Source organism: Quercus suber, unplaced genomic scaffold (assembly GCF_002906115.3).
Source record: "Quercus suber isolate HL8 unplaced genomic scaffold, Cork oak 2.0 scaffold_1238, whole genome shotgun sequence".
Taxonomy (NCBI): domain Eukaryota; kingdom Viridiplantae; phylum Streptophyta; class Magnoliopsida; order Fagales; family Fagaceae; genus Quercus; species Quercus suber.
The window spans coordinates 8,909-24,717 of NW_027070633.1; the positions used below are offsets into that span (position 1 = coordinate 8,909).

The 15,809-nt window shown below is 30.7% G+C and overlaps 1 protein-coding gene across 2 annotated transcripts in view; it reads left to right on the forward strand.

Annotated features, from left to right (window-relative positions):
* LOC112032586 (UPF0481 protein At3g47200) overlaps positions 1-14,341 on the forward strand; it is a 22,183-nt gene extending 7,842 nt beyond the window's left edge. The window contains exons 1-2 of one of the 2 annotated variants that reach the window (XM_065769634.1): positions 8,293-8,570; positions 12,673-14,341. In XM_065769634.1, coding sequence (XP_065625706.1) covers positions 12,723-14,042 — 1,320 coding nt within the window. In that variant the 5' untranslated portion in view covers positions 8,293-8,570; positions 12,673-12,722 and the 3' untranslated portion in view covers positions 14,043-14,341. Of the gene's footprint in view, positions 1-8,292; positions 8,571-12,672 lie in introns of those variants that run through there. The other variant, XM_065769635.1, reaches the window with a different exon arrangement.
* Positions 14,342-15,809: the final 1,468 nt, after the last annotated feature.

The following is a 15,809-nucleotide window of genomic DNA, read 5'->3' on the forward strand; positions in this document are numbered from 1 at the left end:
TTTTTTTTTTTTTAATTACTTTTTATTGTCTCGTGTTTGGTTGAGTTTTTTGTTTTTTTTTTTTTTTTTTTTTAAAATTTTTTTTACGCCGACTTCTTGGAGTGTGCTTAGCAAAAGGCATAAATCTTTGTGTTTTTTTACACAACCTTTTTTTTTTTGCAAATTATCTACTAATTTTAACCTTTTTTTTTTTTTTTGAAAATAGGTTAATTTTTACTTTTTAATTTTTTATCACATATTTATAAAACTATACTTCAAATGACAATTATCAGGGTCAGGATTTGACAATTTGTCAAAATTACATAGCCTGTATGAAAACCATGAACAAACTATATTTTTAAGTGTGAAATTTTACAAAAAAGAGGGTTCATTTGCATAATTGTTTATTTAATATAAAAAAAAAACCATATTTTAATCAATTAAACTTACATTCAAAGTTTCACAACTTTTCATTTCAATTCTCTAAGTTTACATTTTTTTATTTCAGTCCTCTAAGTTTCAAACCTCTTCAATTCAGTCCTCCATTAACTTACCATCCATACTTGCCGTTAATCTGCACAAAATGAGGTCGTTTTGGCCACAATTTAATATTATTATTTATTTTTTAATTAATAATTTTAATTTTAATTTTTTATTATTTATTTCATAATTTAATATTTTTTTTCTTTTTCTTTTTTCCATGCCATGCATTGCTGGGTTTCGTTTACAGATTGGATAATTGTTTACTTTAAATCTAGCTCATGTAAGAAAGATATCATTCCCCTTCCATATCTATCCATCTATCTACTATTTTATATGTTCTCTATTTATTTGTAATAGATACAAATTAAAAAATAAAAAACTACAAGCATAAGTGAGAATTAGTAGATATAGAGATAGATATGCAGAAGAGTGCGAGCCTTCTCAGAAATACTAATAACTAGTAATAGTACTAATACGACTTCATCTTTGTGAGTGAGCACTGAGCACACCCCAACATCGCTTGGGTTTGTGTTCCCAAATCGCCACAGGGGCAATCACTCCTCCCCTATTGTCTTCCCCAAGAAACATAGGCGAAGGCTTTTTTATTTTTTATTTTTTATTTAATAAATTAATGTTTTTTAATTAAGAAATAAATAATAAAATAAATATTAAATATTAAAATATGGCCAAAACGACGTCGTTTTGGGCAAGTTAACAGAAATATGATGGTAAGTTAACAAAAGACTAAATTGAGAAGGTTTTGAAACTTAAAGGACTAAATATACAAAATGCAATTTATATGATTGAAATGAAAATTAATAAAATTTAGAGAGTGAGTTTTACATTTTGGCCAAATATTATTATTTATTTTCTTATAAAGCTTTTCTAAAATTATTCACTAACAAATACTCTCAGAACATTCATTAACATTTTTCATGTTTTAAACATACAAATTTTTTTTTGCAAGATTATATGAATGCTCTCTTTTTGATAATCACTAAATATGAATTCTCTAAGAGCATCTCCAATAGAGTATGTATAGCCAAAATATAGAGAATGAAAACGGAAAAAGAGGAAAGAGAGCTCCAACAGTCTCTCTAAGACTCAAAAAAAAATTTTGCTCATGAATAGTAGCTCATCAAGTCTAATGGGCTACTGTAGATTAGCAACTAATTTTTTTTTCATTAAAAATTCCAGCACTTACTATTTTATCACTTCTTTCTCTTTCTTCTTTGATTTGTTTCTTCTCACAAAACAATTCTTGCTCTCTTAAAACAGATTTAATTTAAACAATAAATCTAAATCAAACAAACACAACAACAGATAAGAACAGAAAAAAAAAAAAATTAGAACACAATAAAAGAAAAAAAAAAAAAAAAAAAAAAAAAAAAGACGTGTGTGTGTGGTGGGAGTAGCAGGCGTGAGGAGGAGGAGCAGCGGTGGGGTGTGGTGAGTAAGGGCGATTTCTCCTTTCTCTCCATGCGTATCTGTGTGTGTTTTGAAGATAATGTAGAAAAAGAAAAGAAAATATGTAGAAAATGAGAGAGTGGAGAAAGAAATAGAGAGGGAGGTCTGGAAGTGGAAAGTAGAGAAAAAAAAAAAAAAAAAGGAGAGGATGAGATTTATGGGTATATGTGTGTGGTGCAAAAAAAAACAAGAGAAAAAAAAAAAAAGAAAAAAAAAAAAAAAGGAAACATATGGATGAAAGAATGGAAATACTACCACATATTTTTTACAATATTTTCACAATAAATCTTAAGTAACATATTGTTATTGCTAATATTAGTGAGTAAAATATAATTTCAGTGGTAGGTTCAAATTAGAATTAGTAACAACTTTTCATATAAGATTTTGTTATAATTCTTGTGAAAGTATTGCAAAAAATGTTGTAAATATAAACTTTTCATTGAAAAATATAATTGTTGGGAATAAATATAGAAAGAATAAATGATGATAAAAAAGAATAAAGAATGAATGAAGAATAATATTTAAATGAGATAGAGAATGAGATAGAGAATCTGTTGGAAAGTGTATTTAAAAAATGGGTAGTAAAGGTAAAAGTCATTGTTCATTCTCCAAATAGTACAAAAATTTGGAGAATCTGCCGAAGATGCTCTAACAGCTTACGTTAGTCTTTGAGAGTAGAGAACAAAAAGTGACGCATATGTGCTTACGTAGCCTAAGTGACGCATATGTCATTGCCACCACAACTATCATAGTAGCTAGAAATAAATGTTGTTGACTTTTTTTTGAAGAAAAGATAACCAGGTCTTATGAATATGGACTATCGTAATTATAAGTTGGTGGAAAATTATTGAATATTCTGAAAGTATCATAAATGTGTATTTTTTTCTCTTATATAAATTGCGGGTCTCATCATAAATTTAATTAGTGAGATCTACAATTATGTAAAAGGAGATAGTATGTATTTATAGTACTCTGAAAGTACTCAATAATTACCTGAATTGGTGAGGGTGGTCATTTGAAAAAAAAAAATTATATACCTTAAAAGATATAAATTTTAAATTAATATAGATTGTTGACCATGTTAAAAAAAAAAAAAAAAAAAAAAAAAGGAGAGGATGAGATTTATGGGTATATGTGTATGGTGCAAAAAAAAAAAACAAGAGAAAAAAAAAAAAAAAAAAAGGAAACATATGGATGAAAGAATGGAAATACTACCACAATATTTTTACAATATTTTTACAATAAATCTTAAGTAACATATTGTTATTAGCTAATATTAGTGAGTAAAAATATAATTTCAGTGGTAGGTTCAAATTAGAATTAGTAACAACTTTTCATATAAGATTTTGTTATAATTCTTGTGAAAGTATTGCAAAAAATGTTGTAAATATAACACTTTTCATTAAAAAATATAATTGTTGGGAATAAATATAGAAAGAATAAATGATGATAAAAAAGAATAAAGAATGAATGAAGAAATAATATTTAAATGAGATAGAGAATGAGATAGAGAATCTGTTGGAAAGTGTATTTAAAAAAATGGGTAGTTAAAGGTAAAAGTCATTGTTCATTCTCCAAATAGTACAAAAATTTGGAGAATCTGCTGAAGATGCTCTAAACACGCTTACATTAGTCTTTGAGAGTAGAGAAAAAAAAGTGACGCATATGTGCTTACGTAGCCTAAGTGACACATATGTCATTGCCACCACAGCTATCATAGTAGCTAGAAATAAATGTTGTTGACTTTTTTTTGAAGAAAAGATAAGCCAGGTCTTATGAATATGGACTATCGTAATTATAAGTTGGTGGGAAAATTATTGAATATTCTGAAAGTATCATAAATGTGTATTTTTTTCTCTTATATAAATTGCGGGTCTCATCATAAATTTAATTAGTGAGATCTACAATTATGTAAAATGAGATAGTATGTATTTATAGTAATCTGAAAGTACTTAATAATTACCTGAATTGGTGAGGGTGGTCATTTGAAAAAAAAAAAAATTATATACCTTAAAAGATATATAATTTTAAATTAATATAGATTGTTGACCATGTTAAAAAAAAAAAAAAAATTTGACCATCCTAAACAAAAATTTGAGCCCATTAAAATTAAAATTTGACATCTTTAAAAGGGGAAATTACAACTTACCCACCTGTGGTTTGGCCCATTTTAACAATACCTACATGTGGTTTAAAAGTTGTCACTTAACTCACTTGAGGTAGCCTTCGTTAGACCCCCGTTACCTATCTCTGCCCTTTCCGTTAGAAAATCCACTTTACTATATAAGCCAAAATTAGAACCCAATTAGAACCCTAAAAAAAAAAAAAGGATTAAGCTCTCTCCCTCTCTTTAGAACCCTTAAAAATCCGAAAACCCATAATCCCTTTCCCTCTTCAATTAGATTGCCAAAGTGAAATCTAAACACTTGCAAGCAAGGAGGTGTATTAAAGCTTGGGTTTTACTTTCCTATAAATTTTCTCACCAACCAAACAAGAGTAAATCCCTAATTTTATCAACCTGTGTTCACCACGCCAAAAAAAAAAAAATTGATTGCTAGTAGAGAGAGAATTGCAAGCAAGCAAGTCTCAAGTCTTGGCGTCAAAGCACACAAATGTTCAGATTTCAAAGTCGCCAACACAAGCACCTGCTCCTAAAGCTTCAGCGCCGTCGCCTACAGTTAGAAAGACTCCAATGCCTGCTCCGTCTCTAGCAGTGGTGAACTCTCCACCATCTCTTCCTCCAGCTTCTTCTAAGGCTCTAGTGAGTCCTCCATGTTCGATTAGTACACCTGTCGAAGCTCCTGGACTGGCTCAAAGTGGCACCTTTTTGGACAGAGTTGGGTTCGTTGCCGGATCTGGGTTAACTATCATTTTGGATCTAGGTTCGCTACTAGATCTGGGTTCTTTGCCGGATCTATTGGATCTGGGTTTGCTATCGTTTTGGATCTGCTGGGTTTGCTGCCGGATCTGTTTGATGTCGTTTTGGATCTAGGTTCGTTGCCAGATCTGGGTTCGTTGCCATTTTGGATCTGGGTTTACTGCCGGATCTGCTCGCCAGATCTGTTTGATGCCATTTTGGATCTAGGTTCGTTGCTGGATTTGCTAGATTTGGGTTCTATGTTTTTTTGGGTTTAGGTGTTTTATTGTATTTATTCATTATTCATTCATTCACAACATGTGATGTTTTATCATGGTATTGACTATACCCATTAATATAATTCAGCAAAAAAAAAAAAAAAACCTATTAATATAATTTCTTCTTTATTCTTTTAATTCTGCAATTGGTGTTAAATATTGTGAAATTTTTATTTTTGAAAGTATAAGGAAACAAACTTTATGGGTTTGAATTGCGATTACACAGAAATCAATTGGTGCTTGAGTTCAATAAAATATAACACAGAAAAGGATCAAGTTGCTTTATATATAAGGTTGCTTACAAGTGTTCAGATTTCACTTTGGCAATCTAAGTGAAGAGAGAAAGGGATTATGGGTTTGGAGATTTTTAAGGGCTCTAAGGTAGAGAGAGTGAGAGAGAGAGAGAGCGAGAGAGAGAGAGAGAGAGAGAGAGAGAGAGAGAGAGAGAGAGAGAGGGCGCGTTCCTTTTTTTTAGGGTTCTAATTGGGTTCAATTTTGGCTTATATAGTAAAGGGGATTTTCTAATGGAAAGGGCAGAGGTGGGTAATGGGAGTCTAACGGAGGCCACCTCAAGTGGGTTAAGTGATAACTTTTAAACCACGGATGAGTATTGTTAAAACGGGCCAAACCACAAGTAGGTAAATTGCAATTTCTCCTCTTTAAAAATTTGGACCTTTGAAGATTAATGTTAGTAATTTACATTGAAACAACAATTTTAGATCAATAGCTCAATTGTCAAACTACAATTTTATCAAATGTTTTACTTTGATTTTAAAAATTGTGCTTTCAAAAGGCATATTTTAAAATTGCTATTTTTAAAAATAAAATAAAAGCACTTTTTCAAATAGTTAATATGTTAATACTTGCTTTAGTCTTTAGAGTTTGTTTGATTTATGTGATGCATTTTGGACTTACACATGTCCACTAAAATATTACTTAAATACTTTATTGAATATGATTAATATAATGGTTGGATACTTAAATTGAATGACATTATAATTTATCCTTTATTCTTTTGCTAGCATTACAAACGAACTTCTTATAAGGAAATCAATTGTATTGCAAAATTCATCTTCTAAGTGAATTTGTTTTGACTTGAACAATCTTCTTTCAGATCCTAGGATATGAGAAAATGTCTCATATTTTTATCATAATGATCAATAATGAAATCAGAAAATCATATTTACAAGGAAGTTCTTGTCAACCTCATAGCTATGATTTCCCTTAAAGAAATTTGTGAAGTATTGCATCGATTCAATGATGATTGGTTTAGAGAATACAAAAATTATTTGGAATAGATCATTAAAAAGGATGATGCATTTTGTTTTTATTGTTACTTATTTAGGCAAAATTTTAGTAATTAAATGGGAGATCAATAAAAAAGCAATTGATTAATGTCAACTTCTCATTATTTTACTCTTCTTTTGTAGGCCATAGTTGTCTTATTGTTTTCATTAAATTTTTGGTTGGTAAAGTTCAAATTTATGCATTTACACACCTACTTATTTGGAGTCCTCAATTGTCTTTATCGTTAGGGAATTTCTTCTTTTAGATTATAAAGGTCTATATCATTATTTTAAATTGAAAGTTGTTACATGTGAACATCAAGCATTCACAAACTATGCTAAGAAATTTGGAGAGATTATTCAGATTATGATATTTGAGTATGTACATTGCAACCCGTATATATGTTTATGTTGACTATATCTTGTTACATCGCATCTCATATATGTAACTTGTTTATTAAGATAAATGTTATCGGATGCCTTAAATGCATTGATTTCGGAGATATTTTTAGAAAATTTTTATAGAGAAAAAAAAAAACAATTGATTTTTTTTTTAACAATTTTTTATATTTTTCATAGAAGTGGCACAAAAAATTTCTTAAAATTGTTCATTAACAATACCATAAAGGCACTTGATAACTGGATCATTTAATTAAAAGACATCAAATTAAATAATATTCCCTTGAAGATTTAGATTTTCTAAATAGGACTAAAAATACGAAACACAAAGTAGTAGTTTTTCCTACTTCTTACGCTCTGTTTGTTTTGGCAATAATGTTTTCTATAAAATGAGTCATTTTTCAAAAAATATTTTTATAAAACTATCTTATTGTCCTATGTTTGGTAGTAACCTTATATGAGTTGAAAAATATTCTTTTAACTTTCTCTTATTTAGCTAACTTTGAGGTAGAGTTATTTTCCAAAAAAAAATTAGCGGAAAAAAATCTCTAAAGATAAGTTATACTTTTTATATTGACCAATATAGTTTTTTTTGACTCATTTTTTTAATGCTACCAAATACTGGAAAACACGAAAAACTATTTTTACATAATATTTTCCATCAAAACAAACAGAGCGTTAGTGGAGTACTCCATAGTTATTAGCCTAAATATAGTTTTCTCCTTGGGCAGGTATATAGTTAATCACACCCCCAAAATCCATAGTTGTGTGCGGGGGTCAAATTTGGCAAGTTGAGGGAAATTTTTTTATAACTGTTATGCCATTGGTGGGTTACAAAAATTTCAAACCACAAGCAAATTACAAAAATGGTGGGCCAGTTAAGAATTTGGGTGGTCTTAACTTGGTGGATTGGGCAGGTTAATTTTAGTTATGTATTGTATACTAAACTTCAAATTTTGATTTTATCATTTTGAGAATAAATTTAAAAGTATTTCCTCTAAATCCTATAAACCATTTAAGGACTCGAAACAAAAATATAAATTATGAAGGGATATCATAAGAAGTGTCCACTTTCTCATAGATAAAGGAATCGGTCTACTACAAAGAGTTCGTCGTCTTCCTGCCTTTCCGTACGGGACACGATTCCCTCTACCAGTTCTTTGACTATTAGTCCATGTAGATCGTCCCTTTAGGCAACACCGTCTCTTATGACCGACTCAATTGATTGGATACGTCTTCCTTGAGTTTTATCACTATCAATATCCATGTGGAGACGGTGTGGAACAAATTAAGGGGAGTGGTTTGGGTGGATTGAGTGAATACCACCTTTGTCCAATTGTCCACACAACCAATAAAATAAAGGGGAGTGGTTTGGGTGGATTGAGTGAATACCACCTTTGTCCAATTGTCCACACAACCAATAAAATAAGGGGAGTGGTTTGGGTGGATTGAGTGAATACCACCTTTGTCCAATTGTCCACACAACCAATAAAATAAATGAATGGAAAAAGATGTTTGAAAACATCTTTTTGGATTGAGTGAATACCACCTTTGCCCAATTGTCCACACAATCAATAAAACAAATGAATGGAAAAAGATGTTTCAAAACATCTTTTTCCATTCATTTATAAAAGATGTTTTATATGACTGTGTATGTGCAGTGAGCTAGTTGAGTACTAATGGCGAAGACAAGATCATTCCCATGGAAATTAGCTAGCCTTTTTGTTTTTAGTGCTTTTGGCATTATAAAAACCGTGGCATTTGTGACATGGGTAACAAAGGAGTAAGACGACTGAACTGCATAAAGCATTACCATGATCTGTAAGAGTTACACTATTTTTCTTTAAGAAATATTCAATTTGTGGTGTCAAAAGCATGGATTTCTTTAGTAGAACTTATGTCAACTGAAATATCTTGCCATAATTAAATCTCTCTTTTCTTTTTTCTTTTCTTTTCTTTTTTTTTTTTTTTTTTTTTGTGTGTGGGTGATGGATCTGGATCTTGCAGGATACTGCTGGGAGTGGTAATTGGTAAGAATATTGAAATGAGAAAAATTACAAAGTTGGTTTCTATTCTTTACACTATATCTCAGTTTGGTCCCTAATATTTTCCATATAACGTCAATTAAGTCATTACCGTTATATTTGGATGGAAAAACTTATGTGTCAAATAGAATAATAAAAAAATATTTTCTTTGCCACATCGTATTAAAAAAAAAAAATAAAAAACCCTAACTTCCTCTCTCTTATCTGGGAATATTTGTTTGATCTTGAATCTTCATGCTCTTTGAAATATTGATGTTGCCTCTGTTGCCATGCTTCTCATAGTCACTACTTTACTCTATTCTTCTTCTCTTTTTCTGTTTTGTTTTTCATATTTGAAGGAGCAATTTTTCTGGGTTTGTGGGTGGTTTTTCTATGAAGTTTATTGCGGATTTCAATTGCGAAATTTCCGGGGTTGGTACTTTTTACAAAGGGATTCGGTTGGTTTTTTTGGGTTTTTCTTTCAGGGTGTTTCATGAGGGTTCTTATGGTTAGTTTTTGGAGTTGATTTTCTGTTTCAAAAGGTATTGTGAGAATTTTTCTGGGCTGATTTCCTATGACGTTTGGCTAAGAATTTCGTGTCTTGTGTTATGTTTGCAATGAGGTTTTAATTGAATTTTTCTAGGTTCATAGGGGCTGTTTTTTAGTGATATTTTCAATGGGTTTTGCTTTTTTTTTTTTTTTTTGGAAGTGTTTGGCTGGGTATTTTCTGAGTTGTTTCACTAGTTTTCTATGGGTCTTTGTTGATGATAGAGATGGGAACAAAAAAATTACTTTTACAATACTTTATCATTCTTAAGATAGAAGACTAAGACATATAATAGTGGATGTATAGTTCCAACCAAACTGTAGAATTTCTTTTCCCATAAAGGCACGCCATCTTTCCATTCTAGAGGAGGTACAGGATCTAAACTCTAGGAGGCGATCTTGGAGCTCGTCGTTGACTGAAAATTTTAATTGCCCATTACACCCAACCCAAATGCACAAAACCAAAACCCAACAAAGAAAATAAAGAAAAATTACCTTATAATTTATATATCTTTTATAATTATGCCTTGTCTGTGAATTTCACATAGCATGTTATGAAAATTTCAATAGTGAGAGAGTTACTTGTATCTATACGAGAACTTCAGCTGAATATATGTATTTAATGGTACAGGACAAATCTTGGATGAATTAGAATTTTTGTGAACATTTTAATTGTTTTTATTTTTTAATTTTTGACGTGAAATACAGTTGGCAGCTGATATGACATGAAATTTTTATTTTATTTATTATTATTCTGTTTGACACATTAGCATTTTCCATCTGTGTGATAACGATAGAGACTAAATTGACATAAACTTGAAAATGTTACGGACCAAATTGACACAAGTTAAAGATTATGGACTAAATTAAAATATAGTATAATTATAAGGACTAACTTTGTAATTTACCCTAAATAATATTTAGTTTATCTTCATCAATTTAGTTAATGTTCTATATAAATTTTTATTTACAATTTATTATTCTCATGGTACAATATGACTTAAGGATTCTACAAATTCTATTGCATCCATAGGCCCCACAAAATTGTATATTTTTAACATCACTTGATTTTTGAGCTTTCTTAAAGTGGTGGAAAAAAAAATTTATACCCAAATTTAAAAAATAAATAATATATCATCTGTTTGGGCCTTCTTTATCAGGGCTCCAGGCCGGGTTGGCCTTAAGCCTGTAGTAGTTACATTCATATATGGTATATAATTTAACCTAAGTACTTTTCTCTATGTAAATATTTATTATATAATATTATATATATATTTCTATATATCCTTAAAGCAATGAGGCTCAATTTTCATTAGATTATTTTATCTCTAAACTATTGAAAATATTACCTTTACGTTCTTCCCTTTACTTTTATTAACTTTTTATCTTACATATCTAACAGAAAATCTAATTGGAATCAAGGTGGAGCTAGGGAGTCAAGAGGAGCCAATTGCCTTGACCTGTAAAAAATTATTAAACCATTTGTACGTTAATCTATCTCTCTCCTACCCCCCCCCCCCCCCAATCCTCTTAAAATTTGAAAAATTTTAGTTTTTTTGAATGGATTGCTTTATATATATATATATATATTTTTTTTTTTTTTTCCATTTATATAATGACTATTGACCTATAGTTTGTTTCTTCATTTATAAAATAAAAGGAAATCTTCCATATTTATAAATTTGTTTTAAAGGATAAAAACATATATATAAAAGGAAAAAAAAAAGGTAACATACAAATAAAATAAAGAAGCAAGAATTTTAATCGAAAGATATTAAAAAAAAGAATATTATTATTACCTTTAAGTGATAAAAACGATAAAAAGAATCTTAAATTCTTAATGTGAGATTTTTCTTTTAGTAAAACTTGTGCATAAGTATTAAAATAAAGGAGAATTATAAAGTATAAAATCCCAAGATTAATATTGTTTCAAGTTAAACTCTAAAATTTCAAGTACATATATATTCACAGTTTAGTTTTAAAAATGCTACGATTTGATCATTTAATGAGTCTTTATTAACTAAAATACCATAATTCACATGACTTGTATTTAAAGTTTGTCTAACTACTAAAATATTTTCATGTGAGTCATAATTGAAATTTTGAATTGAAAAAAAAAAAAAAAATCACAAAGGCTTATTCATATGTAAACAAACCCCTAACATTTAAACACAATACATCGCATATGTTTTTTCAATAGATTTTCTTATATTAAAATATTCCTCAGTATATTCACATATTTTATTATTCAAATTTGTCCAAAGAATTCTGAAATTTTGGGGTCGGAAGAAGAAAAGAATATTTTGCTTCCACAAATAATTTTAGTTTTCAAAGAACGGAAATAATAAACACAAGATGTAGAATTTCTCATTCATAATTGCAAAAACCAAGATGATTGTGAAACCCACTCTAAATTTATCCTACTTATGCTCTGTTTGGATATTGCTTATTTTGCTGAAAATTGAAAACTAAAAACTAAAAACAAAAAAATAATAATAATAATAAATGTACTGTTCACTCTTTTTTTATTGTTCATATGCCTTGTTGCACTATTCATGTCCCATGAATAGTGCACCAGGCGCTAGTCTTTAAAAAAAAAAAAAAAAGGGGGAAACGTAGGTGCAACACGCACTGCGTTTCAGCTATCCAAACCACACCTTAAATTCCTAATCTTCTTTATTAATGGACCATGTCTTCTTAGGGTGTCCCAAGGCACATGGTGTTACTAGGTTGGGCTGGTCAAATTATAATTTGTGATCAGTGCTTAATTGCTTATATTACTTAGCTTATTTTAATAAATACCAAATGTGAGATTGAGCACATACCCATATAATACACACTTATATAATTCAATCTACATAATTAATTTAGGGTATCACGAGATTGACCACCCAATGGCCACAAATAGCCAACTAATAGTAAAGATTGGCTACTCAATGGCCAAGATTGAGGAACCATGCCACAAATGAGAGTAGAGAGAGATTCAGTGGCTAGTGCTTTTCTCTTTTTTTTTTTCTTTTTTTTTTTCTGTTTATTTTATTAATAAAGACCAATACTTGAGAAAAAAAATTATAATATTTTTCACAATTTGTTGGGGTGGAAAGTTGTGATTGATGCAATACTATTTGTATACCGGTTCACTACGAACACTACTTTTATTATACATTAATTATAACATGCAATCTCAATAGTCGAAAAAAATTGTGAATATTTTTGTGTCATTAGACTTAATATTTTTATCTTTAACTCCTTTTTTTCCTTTTCTGTTTGAAGAGAATTGTGTCTCAAAATAAAATCTGTTTTGGTTTGTTATTCCTTTTTTTTTTTTAATTTTCATTTTTGGTTCATTCTAGAAGCAGCAATTTTGAAGAGGCATAAAGGAAAGGAAAAACAGAACCAAAACATGGCTGTGAACAGCGGAGATAATGTTGCAATTGATATTGAAGGATTGGTATCTTCGATAAAAGACATGTCCATGTCGCCCAAATGTTGCATCTTTAAAACCCCCATCATACTTCGCAGGCTAAATGAAAAGGCTTATGTCCCGGATGCATTTTCTATTGGGCCTTTCCATCATGGCGATCCAAACTTGAGTGCCACAGAAAAATTTAAAATTAAGTATTTGGAAGGCCTTATTTATCGATCACCCTTTCCGGAGCAACGGTTGAGAAATTTAATCGATTCCGTCATGGATGTGGAGAAAGAGGCTCGTGAGTATTATGATGGGCCAATTGGTTACGAAACAAATGCTTTTGTAAAAATTCTGGTTGTTGATGGGTGCTTCATTATTGAGTTGCTACGCAAGTTTACTTATAATGACAGATCACTACCAAACGACCCAATTTTCACCATGTCTTGTATGCAACAATTTCTACGCCATGACTTGATATTGCTGGAAAACCAAGTACCTTGGATGGTACTTGAGCTTTTGTTCAACATGACCATGGACCCTGAACAACCCCTGCCCTTACTCGAACTTGCCAAAATTTATTTTTATAACATTTTCTCAAATTCACTTCCCGAGGATATACTTTCCTCACCACCTCATATAAATTTCACTGATATCGAAGACATCAAGCATATTCCCGACCTGCTTAGAAGATGGATGATTTCATTGATTGAAGAAGTTGAAGATAGCCCACAGACCGACAACTGGGATTCATCATGGCAACCCATTCTTTCTGCCACGAGCCTCGTAGAGGCTGGAATCAAATTCGAAAGGGGTACGTCCAAAAGCATCTTGGACATAAAATTTGATGAGGGCAAGGGGGTCCTGAAAATCCCTCCATTACTAATTCAAGAGACAACGGAATCCACCCTTCGGAATCTTATCAGCTTTGAACAATGCTACCCTAAATGTGAACATAGGTTCACTTCCTATGCCATACTCATAGACAGCCTCATTAACAGTGCCAAGGACGCAGAAATACTCGGCAAGAAAAAGATACTTGATAACTGGTTGAATCCTGAGGATGCGGCCCAATTCTTCAACAAGCTTTACCACAATGCCTATGTCTACGAATACTATTACGGAAGCCTTTCCAGCAAGCTGAGTAGGTATTGCGAACAGAGTTGGCCAAAATGGCGTGCTGCGCTTGTGCGCAATTATTTCAACACTCCATGGGCTATTCTTTCAACAATAGCCGCTGCCATTCTACTAATCCTCTCTTTTCTACAAACTTGGTACACCATGACCGAGTATTATAACCTTCAAAACTGGTGATATATGAGTGATGTCAATGATCAATGCTACAAATGTTATTACATACTAGCTTGTAATCTCATCCATACGCATGGATGTATTTATAAATAAAAAAAAACTAGTGAGTCCTTTTCTTCTTGCTCTTTTGTTTGGATTAGGAGGTCTTGCAACTCTGCTGCCCACGAGGCTGCAAAGTTTGCCTTACACTCCGACGCATCTTTTTGTTTTTTTTATTAAGGATAGTCTACCAGCAGTTGCTACTGCTGGTAAGGTAGACTTTCCCCCTCTTCTTCTTCTTTCTTGTTCAATGAATTGAAGATTATAATTAAAAAAAAAAAAAAACTTGTTTGCAACCTTTGTACAAAGCATTGAACAATATTGATAAAATGTCAATATTAGTTTGTGATGATGTTATAAAACAGTTCAACTATTAAACTCGTCCATATAGCTTGTCCATAGGAAAGGGATTCCATTGATTATAAGCCCGTCCACCCGTCTATCCAGATGGACGAGCTCGTCCAAGGATTGGTTCGTCCATCAATCTAGTAAGATGGATGAGTGTTCTGGACATCTCCCTTTAAGCGGACTCCATTTTTCTATTAGACTAACCGTTCCTTCTTTGAAAACGGTTATAGTCAATAGACCCCAAATAAAGTAACTTCCATGGCAGTTATGGAAGTTATCTCCGAATCCTCCAAACTCCACAACGGTAGGAGAGATAATTGCCTCAAGCAAATACTATATAAAGGTTCTTCTACAAGAAGGTAAAGGATTCATTCAGAGATTTTCCATAAGAAAATATTTCTCTTTACTAAGAATTACAAACTCGCTGACTTCATTATCGGAGGATCTTTGGCCGGCCTCCACCGGTCTCCTCTGACTTCTTGTTTGTTATTTTCAGGATTTTGCCTGTAGATCGTTAACTCCCGGAACTTTCAGCCCACTGATTCCTTGGATTCATCAATTTGAATTTTGTTAAATTCTAAATTACTTTTATTCAAAAAAAAAAAATGTTGGTTATTATTGTGAATGTTGAATATCGAACTTGAGAGTATATGAAACACTATATCTGATAATTTTTTTTTAAAAAATAAATAAAGTAATGAAATTATCATTTTTTTTAATTAGTTTGTTTTAAATAAATTAAAAAAATCAATTTTGAAAATGGGACAAGTGACACAAAATTGAGAATCCAATTATAATTTAATTGAATTTTCTCTGAGCTTTGGTTATATATATATATATATAGACTAGTCTCTTACCCATGTGATGCGCGAGAATAGCTATAGGATTAGTTTCAAATAAATAAATAAAAAAAACCATTATTTTTGAGTTGTAGTAGTAAGCAAAAATGTATGAATTTTTTTTTTTAAAAAAAATGATATTAAAAGAAATAGCACAAAGTTTTATTAGTTGCACAGAAGAAAGCAATGTTGTTTTATTTATTAGTTTTTTGTGAGAAGGAATAAGAGACAAAATGTTAAGTCTCTAGCTTAGTTTGTGTTGTATATATAGGTATATACATGATATGTTGTAATTTATATACCAAAAGGTAATTATTAAAATGTCATAACTCTTCAAATTAGATATACCAAAAGGTGCATATTGAAAGGTCATAACCCTTCATATTAGATATATTAAAATGCACCTATTGAAAGGTCATAACCTTTCATACCAAAATATGCCTATTGGAAGGTCATAACTCTTCATATAGGATATACCAAAAACTGCCAATTGAAAAATCATAACCCTTCATATTAAATGGTACATATTGAAAGGTCATAACTA